This window comes from Bos javanicus, chromosome 29, assembly GCF_032452875.1.
Source record: "Bos javanicus breed banteng chromosome 29, ARS-OSU_banteng_1.0, whole genome shotgun sequence".
NCBI lineage: Eukaryota > Metazoa > Chordata > Mammalia > Artiodactyla > Bovidae > Bos > Bos javanicus.
The window spans coordinates 46003914-46026606 of NC_083896.1; the positions used below are offsets into that span (position 1 = coordinate 46003914).

The 22693-nt window shown below is 46.4% G+C and overlaps 1 protein-coding gene across 4 annotated transcripts in view; it reads right to left on the bottom strand.

Annotated features, from left to right (window-relative positions):
• CHKA (choline kinase alpha) overlaps nucleotides 1–22693 on the bottom strand; it is a 59826-nt gene that overhangs the window by 32475 nt on the left and 4658 nt on the right. For all 4 annotated transcript variants that reach the window (XM_061407215.1, XM_061407216.1, XM_061407213.1 and 1 more), the window contains exon 2: nucleotides 118–229. In XM_061407215.1, the coding sequence (XP_061263199.1) occupies nucleotides 118–229 (112 nt within the window). The remainder of the gene's footprint in view (nucleotides 1–117; nucleotides 230–22693) is intronic.

The window sequence follows — 22693 nt, forward strand, 5'->3', positions numbered from 1 at the left end:
GTCTTTAAATAGTTCCCACAACACCACTAACACGTCTTAAATCTCCTCCCAGGTAATCAGGCCAAGAGGATGAGAACTGCGGCCAGGCCCCCCGCCCCGAGCAGCCGAGGGACTCACCATCTTCAGGATCGCCCCGTACAGCCGCAGGAGCACCTTCCGAGGCTCGTCTCCGACGGTGGCCAGGGTGTCGGGCAAGGAGCACTGGAACAGCATGTTGCTGAGGCCACCTCTGCTGGAAACAAGAGCACCGTAAGGAGCGGGACCTGAGGGCGAGCCGCGTCACTCTTCTGGGGTAACTGGGCGAGAAGTCGGCTCCCGCCCACGATACCTGCCCTCACCTGAGTCTCCATTCAGTCCCTCAGGGCACCTGCAACACAGATGAGCTCCACAGTTCTCAGATCAATTCCACAGGCAAACTCCCCATCGGTCCTTCTAGGACAGCCACAAGGGAGGTGTCTTGCTTTTAATTTAATTGGAGGGCAATTACTTTATAACACTGTGCTAGCTTTTGACATAATCGACATGAGTTGGCCGTCGGTATACCTGGCCCCTCCCCCTCCGCCGCCGCATTCGGAACCCCATCCCATCCCTCTAGACTGTTCCAGAGCACCCCGCCCCCGACTGTTTCAGAGCACCGGCTTTAGGCGCCCTACTTCACGCATGGAACTTGCACTGGTCATCGATTTTATATGTGGTAATGTATGTGTTTCAATGCTATTTTCTCAAATCATCCCACCCTCACCTTCTCCCACTGAAGCCAAAAGTCTGTTATTTACAGCTGTGTCTCCTTCGCTGCCCTGCATGTAGGACCATCAGTTCCATCTTTCGAAACTCCATATATATGCGTTAATATACAGTATTTGTCTTTGTCTTCCTGACTTATTTCACTCTGTATAATAGGCTGCAGGTTCATCTACCTCATTAGAACAGCTTTTAATTGCATGTAGCATCTGCCTCACAGAGGGACACGGGGCAAAGAGACCCACCTCAGCCATGGGAACTGGGGGTGGGGGTATCTCAGATGTATCCCTTCCAGTCCATGTTCATCTGTGACCCCAAATTCCCATCCTGTTCCCGTCACTGCTGAGTTAAAATCTTGGAGCAATACCTAAATCATCCCCCCAGGACTTTCCACTTGAAGTTGCAAGATCCACCCCTTCTCAACCAGATTTGACTAACAGCTGTTTCAAACAATTTGCAACATTAAGAATTATTGGAGCTCTCAGAGGAAAGGGGAGACTTCAACACCCAAAACCTTTCACATGACTACTGAAGACGAGGAACACGTTACAGGGGACACTTAACAGTAAAGTGTAGCCTTGGGGACAAATCACCTGCCCGGGTTGGAAATGATTAGTGCAGATACTGGAGACTTAAATGAAGGAACATTAAACACTGTGCAGTTCGGAACTCAAGACCCAAGGCGCCTCGACTGTGTAGGCTTCAGATCGTGAAGAGCTATCACCCAAGCGAAGCACGATACTAGAAGCTCAGGTAACACAAAACTGAAACCGACTCTGGTCCTGCCTCGAGAGACTTCGGCTCCAGGGAAGAATGCAGGCATAAAACTCTAAGAGAGACTGCAAAATTGCAGGACAGTGTCTAAAGCAGGTGCTCAGCAAACCCTGACCTACGCCTGCCCGTCAGGTGCAGTGTATCACACAGCAATGCTGTGCCTGTACAACTTCTGGAGACAAAGTCATGAGCCAGCTGGAGCACGGCTTTCTAGAACAACAGTCCCCAGTCTCCAGAGCCAGCTGCCTCTCTCCCTGTTCTATCCACCAACAGTCCAGTGAAACTACACTCCCCAAGGGAGGCTAAAATACAAACCACAATGGAACCATCACACACCCAGACAGGGCTCATGGCACACGGTGAGAGGTCCCGCCAAGAACCGGTCCAAGAGACAGAGTTCAGTTTGTGTGCCGAAGAGAGATAACCGGGAGAACTCTTTATCTGGAGGTGTTAACGCTCCGCACTAACGGTGGCAGAGAGTCGTGGCCAGTTCCACTTCTGTGGCGGACGTTCTCTGCCCTTCCTGCGTTAGAGAAGCTGGGCTGCGCCCAGGGGGCAGCCTGCCTCACATCAGGAGTGTACTTAGCAGCCACCTCTACAGCCGTCCAGGCTTGTGTGACCAAGTGCCAGCACAGAGAGTGTAAAGGAAGGGTCTGAAGCCAGAGACGGACCTGCTCACATGCTGGGCCCCTCCCCCCATCCATCCTGAGGTGTGGACCGACTTCCAGGTCGGTTCTGCGATGACGCTGGTGTCTTCGGGGACACCCCCCCGTGAGCAGCGGCTCCTGTGTCACCGGGTTCTGGCGGCAGGCAGACCTGCCCACGTGCTGTGGTACCAACCCGCCCACTCCCGTCCTCACTTCTGTGGGCAACGCCAGCACCAGCCTCATGGTCCCTCCTCAGGGTACCAGCCCAGAGGTCAGAGCCCCACCACAGCCTAGCAGTGCCCTCGGAGGTGGGCCCACAGAGTTAGGCCCTCCTCTCCGCTTCCAGGATCTCATCCCTCTCCCCTCGCTTCCCCAGCCCCAGGAGTCTGCCCCTGCACACTCAGTGCTCCTTATCCTACTCACTTGTGTTCCCTTTTCTGCTTTTCTGGTTCTCCTCTGCCTGTTCACCCAATTTCCTATAAAATTCTCTAGGTCTGCTGAAATACCCAGTGTCGTTTCCATTTTCTTGCCAGGATCCTGACTAGCACACATGGCCAGAACTGTAGAGGCGTCTTAGACCATGACGTTAAGGGCCACATCCCAGGAATGGCGCAGCCATCAGCTGCGAGGAGTGCGCATCCCCACCAAGCCCGGGAAGCTGCTGCAACGGCTCAGCCTGGCTACTCCCGGGCCTCTTCAATGCACGAGGGAAACGAATTTCTAGGTGGTTTAAGCCAATGTGACTCTGGGGTCCTGTGTCACAAGCAGCTAAGCCCAGCACTAACTGATACCACTCGCCACCTCACCCACTGACTCCTGTTCTTCCAGTCAAAACTCCTCACTCTTCTCTGCTATTCTAACTACCTACTATTTAAAACCAGGTTGAAGCCCAACATCCTCAGGAAGCTTTTGCTATCTTCTGCTAGCTCCCTGAAGGCAGGGGTCACGTCTAGCTTCAATTCTCCAGGCCCACGCCCCCAAGGGAAGGTGCTCAGCAGACACCTTCTGAAATCGGCAAGGCCCGCGGCACTCTCCCTTCACTGGGCTCCTCCCTGCCACGCATCGTAACTGACCATCCTACACTGTCCTCACCAGGCTGGCGGGTTAGGCCCGGCTCTCTAATGAGGCTAAAAGCTCCCCCAGGGACAGGCCCTTTCTCCTGAGGGAGGGCCTCACTGAAGAGAAAAACCACAGGCTTCAGAGCCAGGGAGCCAGGGATTCAAATCCCAGTTCTGCACTCACTGTGAGACCTTGGGCACAGCGCTAAAGCTCTCCTACTCGCAAAAATCCACTGCTTGGTCAAGAGCAGCACCTCACATAGTCACTGCAGGAGGCAGGGTCACGGAGCCCGGGGACTGCGACGCTCTGAGTATGTGACCCGGCAGGACCATCTCAACCTCCCGACAACTCAGGGCGGACCTGGGCTGCCTCCATCGCACACAGGAGGAAATGGAGGCGCAAAGCAAGGAGGTGGCCGAGCCAGGAGCGAAGGCAGGTGTCGGGCTCCAGAGGCCCTGGGTTTACCTCTGATGCTGAGAGAGATGGGAGACAGAGCTGGAGGGTGCCACATGCCACATCGGACACACAGCAGGTCTGGGCACCCCCGTGGGTCACAGGAGCATGATGTCAGAATGAGTCTGCAGAAGTCTTGCAAAAGACAAATGACTGTTCCTGTGGTCACATACGACCACAAACTTAGTGGCTTTGAACAACACACATTCATTGTCTTACAGTTCTGGAGGTCAGATGCCTGGACATAGGTCTCACAGGGCTCAAATCAAGGAGTCAGCAGGGCTAGACATCAACAGGACATACCACCTTCCAGGAAACACAAAACATAGCTGAACAGAGCTGCAGGGAGCAGCAGGAGTCACGGGTTCAATCCCTGGGTGGGGAAGATCCCCTGAAGAAGAAATGGCAACCCACTCCAGCATTCTTGCCTGGAGAATTCCACGGACAGAGGAGCCTGGCTCCTCTCCATGGCAGAGAAGCCTACAGTCCACAGGGTTAGCAAAAGAGTCGGACAAGACTTAGCAACTGAACAACAACAAATGAATCTCAAACAGGGGTCACAGGCTGGGATGAGGAGTCCGTGTTTAATGGGCACAAGGGTTCAGTTTAGGAAGATGAAAACATTCATGTGATGAATGGTGGTGATGGTTGAACAACAACTGACTGACTTAATGCCACTGAACTGTAGATGTAAAAATGGCTAAAACGGTAAATGTTAGCGACAGACGACGAGATGGTTGGATGGCATCACTGACTCAATGGACATAAGTCTGAGCAAAGCCCCGGAGATGGTGAAAGACAGGGAAGCCAGGTGTGCCACAGTCCGTGGGGTTGTAAAGAGTCACACATGACTGAATGACTGAACAACAACGCCATGTATATTTTACCATAATTTTTTAAAAAGGAATGGAGTCCTGATGCATGCTACAACTCAGATGAACCTTAAAAACATGCTCCATGAAAGCAGCTAGCACAAAAGACCACATCCTATGATTCCATTCATACGAATGTCCAGAACAGGAAACCTACAGTGTGGGCGCCTAGGGCGAGGGGAGAAGGGGTCTGAAGGGGCCTGGCTTTCCTTCTGAGGTGAGGAAATGTTCTAAAATTGATTGTGGTGATGGCTGCGTACAGCTGTGGATATATTCAAAACCATACACTAAAAACCACTGAATCTATCATTTAAGTGGGTGGATTATATGATATGTGAACTGTATCTCAATAAAGGTGTTTTTAGGGGGAAAAACAAACTTTGTTCCTACGTAATGATTTTTTCTGAACCAAGTAAACTGGATTGTGCTTCCACATAAACATTTCACAGATGTAAATAAGTCATTTTTAAGAATATTTTCAACAGCTTATTTAAAGAAAAGCAATCACGCAGCATCTGGGAGCCTCTATAAAAATAAGGGACTATTTTCCCAGGAGTCTGATATTCAGAATATCAGTCCTAAATATTCATTGGAAGGACTGATGCTGAAGCTGAAGCTCCAATACTCTGGCCACCTGATGTGATGAACTGACTGACTGGAAAAGACTCTGATGCTGGGAAAGATTGAGGGCAGAAGAGAAGAGGACGACAGAGGATGAGATGGTTGGATGGCATCACCAACTCAATGGACATGAGTCTGAGCAGACTCCAGGCGTTGGTGATGGACAGGGAGGCCTGGCGTGCTGCAGTCCATGGGGTCAAAAACAGTCAGACGTGACTGAGCAACTGAACTGAACTGAACTTTCCAGGAGGCAAGCTAGCTGTGCACCTCAGTTCAGGAAGCCCAGAAAGACAGGAGAGAAGGCAGACCCAGAGACAGGCTGGCCCAGCAGCCTCCACCTTCCATCACAAGGGCCCGCCACGTCCAGTCCTGGCCACCATGGGCATGTGGCTGCCAAGCAACAGGGCCGGCATGACATCAGCTAAAAGCCCTAGTTTTCCTTCCTGTCACATACTCTCCAAGCTCAGTCCACAGCGAGAGCAAACAGATGAGCTACTGTTCTAAGCTGTGTAACTCGATTCAGAGTTTATCCCTGGACTCCTGAAAAAGACAGGCGGGCTGGCTTGGCCAGAAACAGGCCCACAACCTGGAAATCTTGCATCTCTTGTATTTTCTGTAGCCTCTTGCTCAATATGCTCTAGTGGGAGGAAGTAAACCATTGATGATTTTTCTTTTTGGGGTGACAATCAAATGAAACCCTGACAGGCCACAGAAACGGCAGCAGAAATACAACAGTCAATTTACCCTGTGACTTGTCAGGAATATCCTCTGGCATAAAACCCCAGGAAAGCTGGAGGACTCCAGAGAAGTCTGAAACGCCACACTTTTTATCAAGTGGCAGAAGCGCTTTATAATAAACGTATCTGCCATAATTCAATTTAGGAGATAGTAGAGATACTCACATAAGCAAAATATCAAATAAAATGAAAATAACACCTTTATTTCATATTCAACACATGTAAGTAAGCAAGCCATGGCAGGTAGGATGCTGAAAAGAGAGGTCCCTGTGGTGGCAATTCTAACCAGCGCCTGGGGATCCAGCTGAGTGTGGCCTCTAATCTCCACCCCACGGTCCCTCAAACAGCACCAACGGGACCACAAGCGAGAACAGACCTGCTTTTACAGACCGTTGATCACATAGGAAAATCATCTCAATTTCTCTTGAAATTGATATTCAATTTCAATTGAAATATACAATTTCTCTAGATATTTTTAAGAATTAACTTACGGGCTTCCCTGGTGGCTCAGTGGTAAGAGTCTGCCTGCCAATGTAGGAGACATGGGTTTGGTCCCTGATCTGAAAAGATCCCACAGGCCGCAGAGCAAATAAGCGCACACACCACAACCGCTGAGCCTGTCTGTGCTCTAGCGCTGCAGCCACTGAGCCTGCGCGCTGCAACTCCTGAAGCTCACGCACCTGGAGCCCGCGCCCCAAGGCAAGGGAAGCCCCTGTGGTGAGAAAGCCTGCGCACCTCAACTAGAGAGCAGCCCAGCAGGGCCAAAAATAAACAAATAGAAGAAACATCAACAAAGAAAAAAGGATAAGAGCCAATCGACAATTTTAAAAAAAGAATTAACTTACACTAACCGGATGACATGCCAAAGAAAATGAGTTTGTGATCACAGAGCCACAAAGCAGTCACTTGGTAGGGCTCTGATGCTTCTGGCACATTCAACGTCACCTACACACAAGTGACAAAGAACCCCGGTGACCCAGGCATAACTTTTAAAACTCAGATAAGACCTAGATGTCCATCAGCAGATGAATGGATAAGAAAGCTGTGGTACATACACACTATGGAGTATTACTCAGCCATTAAAAAGAATACATTTGAATCAGTTCTAATGAGGTGGATGAAACTGGAGCCTATTATACAGAGTGAAGTAAGCCAGAAGGAAAAACACCAATACAGTATACTAACGCATATATATGGAATTTAGAAAGATGGTAACAATAACCCGGTGTACGAGACAGCAAAAGAGACACTGATGTATAGAACAGTCTTATGGACTCTGTGGGAGAGGGAGAGGGTGGGAGGATTTGGGAGAATGGCATTGAAACATGTAAAATATCATGTAAGAAACGAGTTGCCAGTCCAGGTTCGATGCACGATACTGGATGCTTGGGGCTAGTGCACTGGGACGACCCAGAGGGATGGTATGGGGAGGGAGGAGGGAGGAGGGTTCAGGATGGGGAACACATGTACACCTATGGCGGATTCATTTTGATATTTGGCAAAACTAATACAATTATGTAAAGTTTAAAAATAAAATAAAATTTAAAAAAATTAAGAAAAAAAAAAAACTCAGATAAGTTTATCAGTTTATTAGTTGTTGAAGCAACTAAAGTAGGCTATTTTAACATGTGTTAAATTTTTTTTTACTTTCAGACTTTAAAATCTAGGTTCCAAAAATTTGTGTGTACAAGGAGCTGAAAGACCTCCTCAAAATAAAAAAGATAACTTCCTGCCCAAATTCTACTATTCAAATATAACCACTTTGAATACTGTGGTGTATATTTTTCTTGTCGTTTTCCCAGGCTCCTTTCCCCGTTTCTCCCTTTTGATTAAAGGTGGCGTCATGGTGAATGTCCTGCTCTGTTAAGTTGCTTTTCCACTTCTATTACGAGCATTTCCCATCAATTCAGTATTAAAAACGTCACTTTTAATCATGCACAGAATTTCACCTTAAAGACACAGCATGGTTTAACCAACTGCCTACTGCTAAAGATAAAGGTTTTCCCATTATTTTTCACTTCTATACACAACCCTATAAAATGCATACCTACATGTCAACCTTTATGTACAATCTGAGGAGATCCTTTAAGGCTGGGTTTTCTGAGCCAAAGGGCACTACCATTTTAAACGTTCCTGATGGCTGCTGTCAAAGTGTCCCACAAAACAGCCACCACCAGGCCACTCTTCACCCATCAGTGGTGTCAGAACTCCTGTCTCATATCTAAATGGACCTGTTTTTTTAATCAATTAAAACCTGATATAGCAGAATATAACTTTTTTAAACAGTAAATTACTAGTGAAGATAATGAAATTTTTTAATGCTTCAAGATATATATAAAGTTAACACATGGCATGAAATACTTTAAAGTTAAAAAAATACTGCAAAGGGAATATTTGAAAGTACATCAATATGGGTAAAATCATTAATCCAAAAAAATTATGAAACATACTGAAAGTTAGCCAATTTAAAGGGATTTCTTGAAACATCTTAGTGATCTATGCTAAATAACTTCCCCCTAAACTGATAAACATCAATTCATTACTCCCCTCAACCAAAGTCATACAATTGTGAAATCATTGTGAAAAGAAAACTGGAAAATGTAAAACAGCAGATAATCTAAAAATGTAGTTGATCCAAAAATGGGTCAAAGAAACAGTGTCTCAATAGGCATCACATTGATTAGAATTGACTTTAAAAGAACCAAACCAATTCCACAAAATCAGTGCAAAACAAAAGCCACTCCACGAAACTAAGATCTGGCATCTGATGATACTTACTCTCAAGGTTTCTCATAGCAGGAAATATCATTATGCTTTCCTGATATGAAAGGTCTTCTAAAACAGAAGACTAGATCAACCGGTTCCATTCGGTCAAATTGGAACCAAGATGTTTCAAAACATACATTGTTAACCTCCCTATGACAAACCACCCTATTACAAGTACACCTGTCACACAAAATGCTCTAACACTTCACACTTACACCAAATACACAGGTTATGAAAGATTTCAAAAGTCTGCTCTAAAGATCAGACTCATTTCAGAATGAAACAAGCAAATTTTAACATCAATGTAAAATGGCCGTTACCTCTGGACAAAGGAAAGGAACCCGAGGCCAATTTGGCAAAATGTTCAGATTTTATAAAGCTACTTTATTCTTTACTACTTTACAAATGTAATTTTTAATAAAGAGAACTTATTTTGCATAAAACTGCATGGCATCTAAAACACAACCGCCAGCATATGCTATAACCAACTCTTCTCAAAAGTCAGCCGGAAACTTAGCATACGCATAAAACCAAGATCGCCGGCAGTAAGGTGAGAAAAAGATCCTGGTGCAGGACCACAATGGTCACAGCAATGGCCTCTCGATCTCAACAGGGGTGTGTACGGGGGTCCACGGGGATCCCTGACACAGGCCTCAAAAAATCAGTGCATGCTGTTGTGAGTGCTAGGTCACTTCAGTTGCGTCCGACTCTTTGTGACCCTATGGACTGTAGCCTGCCAGGCTCCTCTGTCCAAGGGATTTCCCAAGCAAGAATACTGGAGTGGGCTGCTGAGCCCACCTCCAGGGGATTTTCCCGACCCAGGGATTGAACTTGTATGTCTTCCGTCTACTGCATTGGCAGGGGAGTTCTTTACCACTAGTGCCAGCTGGGAACATCTTCAAAAAGTTAAACTCTGAGTTACTCAATGATCCAGCAATCCCACTCCTACACATATACCTAGGAGAAATGAAAACATATGTTCTCACCAACACTGTACACAGAATTTTGTAACAGCCCCCAAAAGAGAAAGAACCCTAATGCCCATCAGTTACTGAATGAATAAACCAACTGTGGTATATCATGTAACGGAATATTACTCAGCCATAAAAAGGAATGGAGTACCAATACATGCTACAAGGATAAACCTAGAAAACATCATACTAAGTGAAAGAAACTGGTCACAGGAGGCCATACATATTGTACGATTCCATCTATATGAAATGTCAGAAGAGGCAAATCGATAAAAATCAGTCAAGTGGTTGTCAAGCTAGGGAGAGGGGAGGATGGGAGGAGATTGCTAACACAGTATAGGGTCTCATTTTGAGATGATGAAAATGTCCTGGAAAAATCGCAGTGAATGCTGGCTAACTGTAAAAATACTAAAAAGCACTGAACTGTACCATTTAAGAGGATGAATTTATTACTATGTGAATTACATATCTCAATAAAGCTGTTATATTTTCCTTTTCTAAATCAGTGATAACTTGCCTTCAGCAGTTTGTTAAGATAAACCATTCACTGATTTATCTGAATCTATGAATGACCACCCTCTTTAATATTAAGCCCCCTGTGTAGGATCCAGGGCAATCACTATTTGATTAAAATCTGCTCCCAAGTACTGAACACTTTGAATGAAACTGCCAGAGCTTAGGAGAAATCAAGCCCATAAGTGCTACGAAGGGCTTTGGAATGAGAAAAGCTACCAAGTTTCGGGAAACCTCTGAGGTTACGCTCGGTTTCCAGCTTCCCACACCTACCTACAAATCTGTCTGGAGGTGGCACCTGTCCCCCACCAGTACCACCAGAGGTCCTTTCCTGCAGTCCTGCCATACCTTCTTGCTTTCCTCCCCACGTATCTTTTCAAGGGCTTTCCCTCCCCACCCCTGCCCAGTTTGAGGCCTGGCAGGGAGCCCCTCACACAGAGCCTTCTCTGCCACAACCCAGTCCCCAGTCACCTTTCACAAGCCAGATATCCAGGCCATGGTAAAACCTGTCAGGAGAAAACATTTCAGAATCAAGCCCAGGGAGGGAAGGTTTGCCAACACCTGCCTCCTCTGCCCTTTGCCTTCCTCCTGCTGACTGGCACACTTCCATGTGTTCGTATCTCTGGACTTCTCAAAGTTTTAAAAGTATGCTTTAGCAGCTGTGACCACCTCTGCCCTGGGGGCAGTACTTCTACAGTACTCTTTGATGCAGCGTCCTGAATTCCACCCCTGCGCTGCCAGGACAAATGCAGTGCGGGAAAACTGAGAGAGGAAGGCTCGGAAGAAATGACATTTCCAACAGCCTATGTGCGGGGGAAAACAATCAAACGCCACCACCATCGCTTCTGGTATTAATTATCCACCATCGTATGTGCACCCAACAGAACCCTTAGCATCCTTATCCACAATCCACAAACAGACAAAAGCGACTCACAAACCCGGTCTGTCTGCAGTTCTCATTGGTAAAACAGGGTCCCCTGGCAAGGTCAGACACCCTCGCCTCCTCCACGTGACGCGTCCCTCCGAACGTGACGTGTCCCTCCGAACGTGACGTGTCCCTGGACTGTGACAGCAGGCCTGGCCAGAGGTTTCTAACCCATGGGAGCACTGACTGGGCCTGAGGGTAGACCTGCCCCTTGACTGGATTTCTCACCTAAAAGACAGGACTCTTCAGCACACTCAAGTTCATTTGAAGTTCTTGCCAGACATCACATTCTCAGCATACTTTTGTACATATTTCACAAGCAGTAGGTACTGTTGTAGAGAACTGCCTGTCACAAAAAAAGTGGGCAAAAAATAGAGACAGGTGTATGTAATCTCCACCAAAACTGAAGTGCATGCCTGAGGGAACAGCTGAAATAACCATCATACTGTGTTACAACTGGCAAGGAATCACCACCTGTTAACACTTTAATTTCTGGCAAGTTCCTTAACCTCTCTGGGCCCCTGGGGTAAAGAATACCTCCTTTAGGGACTTTTCTGGCAGTCCAGTGGTTTGGGCTCTGTGTTTCCACTGCAGGGGGCACAGGTTTGATCCCTGGTCCAAGAAGGAGGATCCCGCCTGCCACGCAGCTTGGCCAAGAAAGAAAAAAAGAATAATACTTCTCCTGGAGGCCTGGTGCCCAGGTTAACTGAGATAAGCACAACTGCCATAGTACCTGGAACAAGTAGGCACTTAACAAATGGAATCTTTTATTACCATGATTAACTTAAGAAAGCAGAAGCTCTAGTCTTTAACTGTCCTGAAAAACATCAAAATGATATTTCAATTAAAATATAATACTATATGGCTATTCAAGAGAATAAGACAACTCAATAAATACCAACACAAAACAATCTCTAAGATACAGTGCTGCTTTTAGTGCAAAAAAGTGACCTACTGTGAGTATCAACATTAAAGTAGGAGGGGGAGCCAGGCATTCCCAGCCCCGGGCACACTGCAGCTCTCAGGTTTGCTGGAGAAACAGGTATACCCACACATGCTATATTGCCTGACGTCTCTCAGAAGAACAGATAACGAAGGAAGGACAATGCTTGCTTCTAGGGAGAGGTGCTGGGGCCAGAGGGGGGAAAGACACCCTTCCGTAAAAATTTCTGAATTTTAACCAGTACACCGATTACCTACTCACAAAGTTTTTTTTTAATATAATGAACAAAAATAATCTTTATTTTCTTTTTCCAACTGTCTTCTCTAATCACTGCACAAACAAAAAGAAGGGAGCTATCCCACTCAACTGAATTTCCTGGTTAATCACCAAGTCATATGAAGTACCATGCTAACCACAAGATAATCAGAGGTTAACAAGTGAAATATTCTCGTGTAAAATCTAAAAACTCTTCATGCCTTCCCTCCATTCCTGCCTTAAATCTAGGGTGGCAAATACGAGGTGCCTGTTCGCGTTTCGAGCCCCTCACTGGTCTGCGGCCCTTATCGCGAACATGAAACATCACTGAAGACCCTAGGAGGTAGCACACACAGAGGAGCTCAGACGCGAACAGCTCCCAAGGCAGGCCAGGAAATGTTCTGAATTCTTAGTCTTGCTTTTCCTTATTTTCACACATTTTCTTTAGAAAATTAAGGGAAATGTTTAGTAACTTTGGCTCCAGTTAACTGAACCTTTCCTGCTGATTTCCTTCCTCTAGTCACATAACAGATAAGACCCTGGGTACGTTTCAGGATTTTTAGACCCAGGCCTCGTTTTCAGCCCTGAATTTCATGGCAGAGTCCTTAAAAAAACCAAAGTATTTTTCACTGATGGCACTCTATAATAATGATAAATCTGCTTCTTGGTCACTTTTTTCTAACCTTCAACTTGAAAGCCAGTTCTAGATTCAGCCAACTTGATTTTTCTCTGACTCATCTTTTTCTACTTTAGCCCCGCTGTCCCAGAACCTACAGCATAACCCTTTCCAACGGCAGTCGACTATGTTACACAATGACAGGGCTCGGGGGAATTTACATGTTACCTACACGCAGGGCAAAGCCCCCAACCCTGGTAAGACACAAAAGTAATCACGCCCCCCTAATTTGCTAATTGTTGTTGTTGCTGTTGTTCAGGCGCTCAGTCATGTCCGACTCTTTGCGGCCCCACAGACTGCAGCAGTCAGGCTTCCCTGTCCTTCACTAACTCCCGGCGTTTGCTCACACTCATGTCCACTGAGTCGGTGACGTCACCCAACCGCCTCGTCCTGTCGCCTCCTTAGGTCACTACATTTCAAACAGGTTACTGTCACATTTGAGATGACATACAATTAATTTCCAGATTTAACAGCAGTAGAGATTTTCAAGGAGGGAGAAGAAGATGAGCACTTCCCGCCATATGGCAAATGAGGAAAAAACACTGCTGGCTTTATCAGCGCACCACCTACGGCACCGCGGCACTTTACCGGGCGGCCAGAGGTGGCAGAAGCGCTCCCCACTCCAACACGGAGAGCCAGGAAGCCTGACTGAACACCTACTGGAACACCGGGAAGCAAAGGAAGGCGGCTGCAGCCCCAGCAACGGGAAATACCAGCCCCCCAGCCCCCCGGGCCCTCTAAGGCTCAGTTCTCGAGGTGGACGCCTGACCCAGCCCTGCCCTCCTCGCTCTCTCTCCAGCCAGGAAGCTGCAGGGCAAGATGGCATCTTGCTTGCACAGCTGCTTCACAAATCCTTCCCGACTCTTCACCCACCTTGTAGAAAAACACTGAATGGAGAAGGAAATGGCAACCCACTCCAGTATTCTTGCCTGGAAACTCCCATGGATGGTGGAACCTGGTAGACTACAGTCCATGGGGTCGCAAAGAGTCGCACACGACTGAGCAACTTCAGTTTCACTATAGCCGATTCACTTTGCTGTACAGCAGAAACTAACAGAACATTGTAAAACAACTATAGTCCAATAAAAACTAAAAAAAAAAAACCACACACACTGAAATTTTTTTGGGGTGTTTTTCATACCATCAGGTATTGGCTGTTAAGACTGTCAGTCAACTTTGGTTGCTCTGGGAAGTTCTCATAGATTGAAAATATCCCCCACATGTAGAAAGGAGGTCAAGTTTGAGTCCACGCTAAGCCCGTTAAGGCTGAACAGCCCAGCAGATGTGACTCATACGCGCTGTGCTGTGTGAGTCACGCTGACGCGGTGGCAGGAAGCTGGTCTACGCCGGGCAGGCGCTGGGCACCTGAGAATGTCATGCCCGGAGGGGCGAGTACTCACTGGCGACAGGAAGTGGCTGGTACTGTTAACTACAGTGATAAAGAGAACGCGGGGGAGAGCTTGCATCCAGCATGTAGACTCTGTCCCAGAGAAACAATCTCTGAAAGTTTTGGAGTAAAATCACCTCATTAGACTGAGGTTCACTGTGGAACAGCTTTTGTTCTAGCAACACGGGTTCAAGTAGCTTTACAAATGGCTTGTATCCTTAATCTGTAGACTTAACCAAGTCTTAATGAGGTTACTTGTTTGATTCTACAGCATTCTACCTGGGGAAAACCCACGCTGTGGGGATACTACACTTTGCTGCAGTGCCCAAGGTCAGCAATACGCCATTCCTAATGTCAAACATCCAGAAGGTATTCCTTTCCAATTTGTAAGTTTGAGGTAGAATACCCATAACACAGTTTGCCATCGGAAGCACTTGTGACTGTCCATTAGGTACATTCAACTGCTGTGAATCACCACCTTCCACCTCCAGAGCTCTTCATCTCATAAAGCTGACCCCCTTTAAACACGAACTCCCCAGTCCCCACCCCCCAGTCCCTGGCACCCACCAGGATACTGTGTCCCCATGAACTTGACTCCTCTCGGGAACTCACAGCAGTGGTGTCAGGCAATATTTGTCTTTTGGGGACTGGTTTATTTCACTTAGCATAACGTCCTCCAGGTTCACCATGCTGTAACATTTCAGCATCTCCTTTTTATCAAAGCTGGATAATATCTGATTGTATGCATATGCCACACTCTGCTCATCCATTCATCCATCAAAAACATCTATATATTTTTAAACACTTGTAAAAAGAGTCAGCTTAAATAATGAGAAACCCAAGATACTGCCTGCTCCAGGGAAGCCTTTAATACAAAGGCTTTCATCTGCTAAACTGCAGTGGTTAGTTTCTGGCCTGCATCAAACCGACTGCACTCTGTTGAAAACCAAAAAGTGACTGAAACCTCTGCAAACTGTCCACAAGTAACCTGGTGCAAAACCCAACACGCACAGGACTTGGCCTCCCTAAGGCTCAGAGCCTGCACCCAGGAGCTGCAAGAGCACCATCTAAAAGTCAAGAGGCCCTCACTCATGGTCCAATAGTTAAGACTCCATGCTTCCACTGCAGAGGGCACAAGTTCTATCCCTGGTTGGGGAACTAAGATCCCACATGCTGCACAGTGTGGCCGAAAGAAAAAAATGAAATAAAATTATAAAGAATAAAATAAATAAAAGTCAAGATGACTAGAAAAAAGTTAACATCATAACCAATACCTAAGCAGAAAAAAGTATCCTTAAGTCCATAGGGCTGTAAGCAGGGAAGATGGAAGACAGGATAATATGGAAACATATTTAGATAATATCTAAGTTTCTGAACATCTAAATATCTAAATTCCTAAATACCTGAATTTAGAACACAAACAAGGGGGAAAAGAGTGCATTTTTGAAAAATTTCTTCTAACCATCTAAAATTCAACGTGAACCAACCACAGCTCAGGGGGAAAAAACCACTTCAGCTCAGTGACAGCACAGCTGTGCCGTCATCGGGGGCAGGCATCTGAGCGCCCAGCCTTCTCGGCACCGAGTCTGCGGGCACAATTAAGGCAGAGTCTTGGTCCCAGGTGGGCCGCTGGCTCTGCAGATGGCTGCGGGGCCTTCAGCACGTTGCTCGGGAGAACAGTGTAACGGTGTCTAGTGTGGGATGAAGTCACGTTGTTCGGGAGAACAGTGTGATGGTGTCTAGCATGGGATGACGTCACGTTGCTCGGGAGAACAGCGTGACGCTGTCTAGCGCGGGATGACGTCACGTTGCTCGGGAGAACAGCGTGACGCTGTCTAGCGCGGGATGATGTCACATTGCTGGGGAGAACAGTGTAACGGTTTCTAGTGCGGGATGACATCACGTTGCTCGGGAGAACAGTGTAACGATGTCTAGGGCCGAATGACGTCGGTTGGTTACCATTACCACCAACTGCAAAGCAAAAAAAATTTTTTTTTTTTTTTTTGCCACACTGCATGGCATGCGGGATCTTGGTTCACTGACCAGGGATAGAACCCGTGTCCCCTGCAGTGGAAGTGCCAAAAGTTCATTTATTAAGGGTGTGCCAGGTGGAGAAAGCTCTGTCTTCAGTCCTCTACTCGAGGCTGCACAATCCTCAGCCCCATCGCTATTGGGGGCACGAGAGGAGAGGGCTGCGCTGTGCATTGCAGGGCGTTCAGCAGTGTCCCTGCCCTCTACCAGGATCACCATCAGGTGCCAGGGTCACCAACACCACCACCACGAAACCATGACAATCAAAAGGTGTCCAGACATGACTCGGTGTCCCTCAGAAAGTATTTTGAAGATACCCATTTCAAGCCACCAACCCGAGCATCCTTGGGACACAACCTGCTTCTGCCCTCTCTTCCCACCTGCAAGGTCCTTCCACCTTTCAGAGTGAATTCAAGGATGGATTCACTTGAATTCACTCTCACTTTCTCCACAAAGAACCCACATCCCTTCCAGCCCACCCAGACCTCCCAGGGCTTACATATTATTGTTTCATCACCAGCCCCTGGACTGCTGTGACACAGCTGCTGCTGCTGCTAAGTCGCTTCAGTCGTGTCTGACTCTGTGCGACCCCATAGATGGCAGCCCACCAGGCTCCCTCGTCCTGGGATTCTCCAGGCAAGAACACTGGAGTGGGTTGCCATTTCCTTCTCCACTGCATGAAAGTGAAAAGTGAAAGTGAAGTCGCTCAGTTGTGTCCGACCCTCAGCGACCCCATGGACCGCAGCCCACCAGGCTCCTCCGTCCATGGGATTCTCCAGACAAGAGTACTGGAGTGGGGTGCCATAAGGGCTAGGCCCAGTGAGACAACTGAGTGTTGATGTACAGGGAGATGGCAGTCCAGCTACAGATGCACAATAGGCTGATGGAAAGCTGAAGACAATGCTGTCCTAGGGCAGTACAAGACTCCCTGCCAGTGGGCAGAGGATGCTGAGATCGGGGGGCGGTGGCCAGTCTAGGCTTGATGGCCAGGGCTCCACTGGAGAAGAAAACTGGAAAGGAGAGCATGGGCATCAGGGTCAGAGCTGAGCAAGCCAGAGACTAGGCAGAAAAAAAAAAAAAAAAACAACTAAGCGATTACAACAAGGTTATATGAGACAAGGTTAATACACAAAAGTCAGTCTCCTTCCTATATATGAGTAATGAACAAGTAGAAACTGAAATTTAAAACATATTATTTACATTCAGCTCAGTTCAGTCACTCAGTCGTGTCCGACTCTTTGCGACCCCATGAATCGCAACACGCCAGGCCTCCCTGTCCATCACCAACTCCCGGAGTTCAGACTTACGTCCATCGAGTCAGTGATGCCATCCAGCCATCTCATCCTCTGTCATCCCCTTCTCCTCCTGCCCCCAATCCCTCCTAGCATCAGTCTTTTCCAATGAGTCAACTCTTCGCATTAAGTGGCTAAAGTACTGGAGTTTCAGCTTTAGCATCATTCCTTCCAAAGAAATCCCAGGGCTGATCTCCTTTAGGATGGACTGGTTGGATCTCCCTGCAGACCAGGGGACTCTCAAGAGTCTTCTCCAACACCACAGTTCAAAAGCATCAACTCTTCGGCGCTCAGCTTTCTTCACAGTTCAACTCTCATATCCATACATGACCACTGGAAAAACCATAGCCTTGACTAGACAGACCTTTGTTGGCAAAGTAATGTCTCTGGCTTTTCAATATGCTATCTAGGTTGGTCATAACTTTTCTTCCAAGGAGTAAGCATCTTTTAATTTCATGGCTGCATTCACCATCTGCAGTGATTTTGGAGCCCCTAAAAATAAAGTCTGACACTGTTTGCACTGTTTCCCCATCTATTTCCCATGAAGTGATGGGACCAGATGCCATGATCTTCGTTTTCTGAATGTTGAGCTTTAAGCCAACTTTTTCACTCTCCACTTTCACTTTCATCAAGAGGCTTTTTAGTTCCTCTTCACTTTCTGCCATAAGGGTGGTGTCATCTGCATATCTGAGGTTATTGATATTTCTCCTGGCAATCTTGATTCCAGCTTGTGCTTCTTCCAGCCCAGCGTTTCTCATGATGTACTCTGCATTCAAGTTAAATAAGCAGGGTGACAATATACAGCCTTGGCGTACTCCTTTTCCTATTTGGAACCAGTCTGTTGTTCCATGTCCAGTTCTAACTGTTGCTTCCTGACCTGCATATAGGTTTCTCAAGAGGCAGGTCAGGTGGTCTGGTATTCCCATTTCTTTCAGAATTTTCCACAGTTTATTGTGCTCCACACAGTCAAAGGCTTTGGCATAGTCAATAAAGCAGAAATAGATGTTTTTCTGGAACTCTCTTGCTTTTTCCATGATCCAGAGGATGTTGGCAATTTGATCTCTGGTTCCTCGCCTTTTCTAAAACCAGCTTGAACATCTGGAAGTTCACGGTTCACGTATTGCTGAAGCCTGGCTTGGAGAATTTTGAGCATTATTTTACTAGCGTGTGAGATGAGTGCAACTGTGCAGTAGTTTGAGCATTCTTTGGCATTGGCTTTCTTTGGGATTGGAATGAAAACTGACCTTTTCCAGTCCTGTGGCCACTGCTGAGTTTTCCAAATTGGCTGGCATATTGAGTGCAGCATTTTCACAGCATCATCTTTCAGGATTTGAAATAGCTCAACTGGAATTCCATCACCTCCACTAGCTTTGTTCGTAGTGATGCTTTCTAAGGCCCACTTGACTTCACATTCCAGGATGTCTGGCTCTAGGTCAGTGATCACACCATCGTGATTTTCTTGGTCGTGAAGATCTTTTTGTACAGTTCTTCTGTGTATTCCTGCCACCTCTTCTTAATATCTTCTGCTTCTGTTAGGTCCATACCATTTCTGTCCTTTATCGAGTCCATCTTTGCATGAAATGTTCCCTTGGTATCTCTGATTTTCTTAAAGAGACCTCTAGTCTTTCCCATTCTGTTGTTTTCCTCTATTTCTTTACATTAGCACTCCCCAAAATTAAATACTGAGGTATAAACCTAATAAAATATGTACAAGATCTATATGAGGAAAACTAAAAAATTCTAAAGAAAGACATCAAAGAAGAACTAAATACATGGAGACATGACCCATGTGAAGAGTAAGACTCAATACTGTCAAGATGTCCGTTCTTCCCTACTGGGTCTATATATTCAAGTGATCCCAATAAAAATCCCATTAAGTTATATTGTGGATGTTAGTAAACTGATTCTAAAGCTATATGGAGAAGGAAAAGACCTACAATAGTCAACTCGATATTGAAAAAGAACAAAGTCTGAGGACTAATCCTATCAGATTTCAAGACTTACTACAAAGCTACAGTAATCAAGACACTGTGATACTGGCAAAAAAGACATACAGACCGATGGAACAGCATGCAGAGCCTCGGAACAGACCCACGTGGTCAACTGATCTCGACAGAGCGCAAAGACAAAACTGTAGAGAAAGGACAGTCCTTTCAAAAGCGGTGCTGGAACAACTGGACAGCCACAAGCAAAAAAAACGAAACCTAGGGAATTCCCTGGCGATCCAGTGGTTAGGACTCTGTGCTTTTATTGCAGGGGGCATGGGTTCGATGCCTGGCTGGGGAAGTAAGATCCCCCAAACCTTGCAGCCCAGCCAAAAGAAAAATGAACTGTAGATACAGACCTTATATCGTCACAAAAATGAACTCAAAATAGAGTTCCCTGGTGGTCTAGTGGTTAGGATTTGACACTTTCACTGTCATGGGCCTGGGTTCAATCTCTGGTTGGGGATCTGAGATCCTGCAAGGTGTGCAGTGAGAAAGAAAAAAAAAAAAAAAAAAGAACCTCAAAAAAACTGACCGACCTAAACGGAAAATGCAAAACTATAAAACTAGAAAATCACGCTGAAGAAAATCTAGAAGACCTTGGGTATGGTGATGAGGTTTTAGATACAACTCCAAAGACAGGATGCATAAAAGAAATAACTCATAAGCTGGACTTCATTCAGATTAAACAATTCTGCTCTGCAAAAGGCACTATCCAGAGAATGTGAAGACACAGCCACAAACTGCAAGAAAATATCTGCAAACGACAAATCTGATAAAGGTGGTACTCAGTCATTCAGTCGTGTCCGACTCTTTACGACCCCACGGACTGTGGCCCGCCAGGCTCCTCTGTCCATGGATTTCCCAGGCAAGAATACTGGAGTGGGTTGCCATTCCCTCCTCCAGGGGGATCTTCCCAACTCAGGGATTGAACCCACATCCCTTGTGTCTCCTGCACTGGCAGGCGGATTCTTTACCACTAGTGCCACCAGGGAAGTCCTCTGATAAAGGACTATTATCTAAAATATTCAAAGAACTCTCAAAATTCAACAAGAAGAAAACAAACAACCTGACTGAAACTGGGCTAACCAAAGGAGATACACCAATGGCAAGTAAGCATATGAAAAGCTGCTTCACATCACTTGTCATCAGAGAACCACAAATTAAAACCAGATCCCATCACACACCTTCTCAATGGCTCAAATCCAGAACACTGACATCAAATGCTGATGAGGCTGTGGAGCAATTCCCTGCCCCACATGCCCCTCACTCACTGCTGATGGGAATGAGAAGTGGTACCGCCACTTTGGCAGCTTCTTACATAAACATACTCTTACCATATAATCCAGCAACTGTGCTTGCTATTTACCCAAATAAACTGAAAAGTTATGTCCACACAAAAACCTGTACAAGGATGTTCCTAAGAGCTGTATTCATAACTGTCAAAACTTGGAAGCAATCAAAAATATCCTTCAGTAGGCCAATGGATAAAACTGTGGTACACCCAGACCATGGGCAATGATTCAGCGCTAAGACTATCAAGCCATGAAAAGACATGGAGTAAATGTAAATGTTTATCAAGTGAAAGAAGGCAATCTGAGAAGGCCATACTGCATGGTTCCAACCATACGATGTTCTAGAAAAGGCAAACCTATGGAGACACTGAAAAGATGAGGGGTTGAGGGGAGAGTGGGATAAACAGACAGAGGACACAGGACTTTGGGGGTCATGAGGCTCTTCTGTTGGAGAAGGCAATGGCACCCCACTCCAGTACTCTTGCCTGGAAAATCCCATGGATGGAGGAGCCTGGTAGGCTGCAGTCCATGGGGTCGCCAAGAGTCGGACACGACTGAGCGACTTCACTGTTTTCACTTTCATGCACTGGAGAAGGAAATGGCAACCCATTCCAGTGGTCTTGCCTGGAGAATCCCAGGGACGGGGGAGCCTGATGGGCTGCCGTCTATGGGGTCGCACAGAGACGGACATGACTGAAGCGACTTAGCAGCAGCAGCAGGCTCTTCTGTAGGATCCTACAGCGGTGGATACAATACGCCATCATGCGTCTGGCCAAACCTACAGAATGTACACCGCCAAGAGTGGACCCTAGTGTCAACTGTGGACCGTGGTAACGCCATGCCAGTGCAGGTGCACGGGCGCGCTGGGGGAGGAGAGTGACCGACAGCCACGGGGGCTGCGGGGGACGGGGAGGTAAAAAGCCAACTCTGTACTTTCTGCCCGATTCGGCTGTCAATCTAAAACGGCTCTAAAGTTGATTCTTTTTTTTGTTTTTTGGAAAGAAGTAAAGCCAATTACGAGACCAAATTTTCAGTGTGTAGTAAAAACAAAGTGCAAATGAAACTTTATCTTGAAAAATGAAACAGAACCATTTATGTTTTTACATGTAACATAACATAGGTTATAAATGGAACTATGACATAAAAAGGAAACCAAGTAGGGAATTTTGGCTTAATTTTTCCAAAAACATTTATGATGGCACCACAAAGCACAACTCACTCTTTCTTTAACTCCTGCTGTAGAATTGTGCAAATACAGCTGAGGATTTTGCCAGTCTTTTTCAAGGGCCTCTCTGTCTTGATACTCAAACGATTCAATTTTGAGGCACTCGTGATATCATCTACCCCATCGTTTCTTAACTAGTGGGCTGTGGAGGGACATGTGTGAAACTTTCAGTCCTCAAACATTTCTCTCCTCAAACTTAAAAGACATTATGCATCTTTTGCAAGATTAACAATTATATTTCACAACTGTGACCGCTTTACCAACCAGCACTGAGTGTGACAATAACACTGATTTCATGGGCAGAGGTACAAGCTGATGTTCAGCTATGATGTCCGGGCATGGAGAAAACTCCCAAGTCGTCAGCTCATTACAGACAATTTTCATGTTCCGATAATTTTTATCCTTCCCTATACCACTCTTAGCTGGAGGGACTTGGGAAACCAGCAGTCTGATGACAAAGACCCCTGTAATCACATTAGAAGGACAGAAAAGAAGCCAATTTAAGCTAAAATCCAGGGGCTAAAG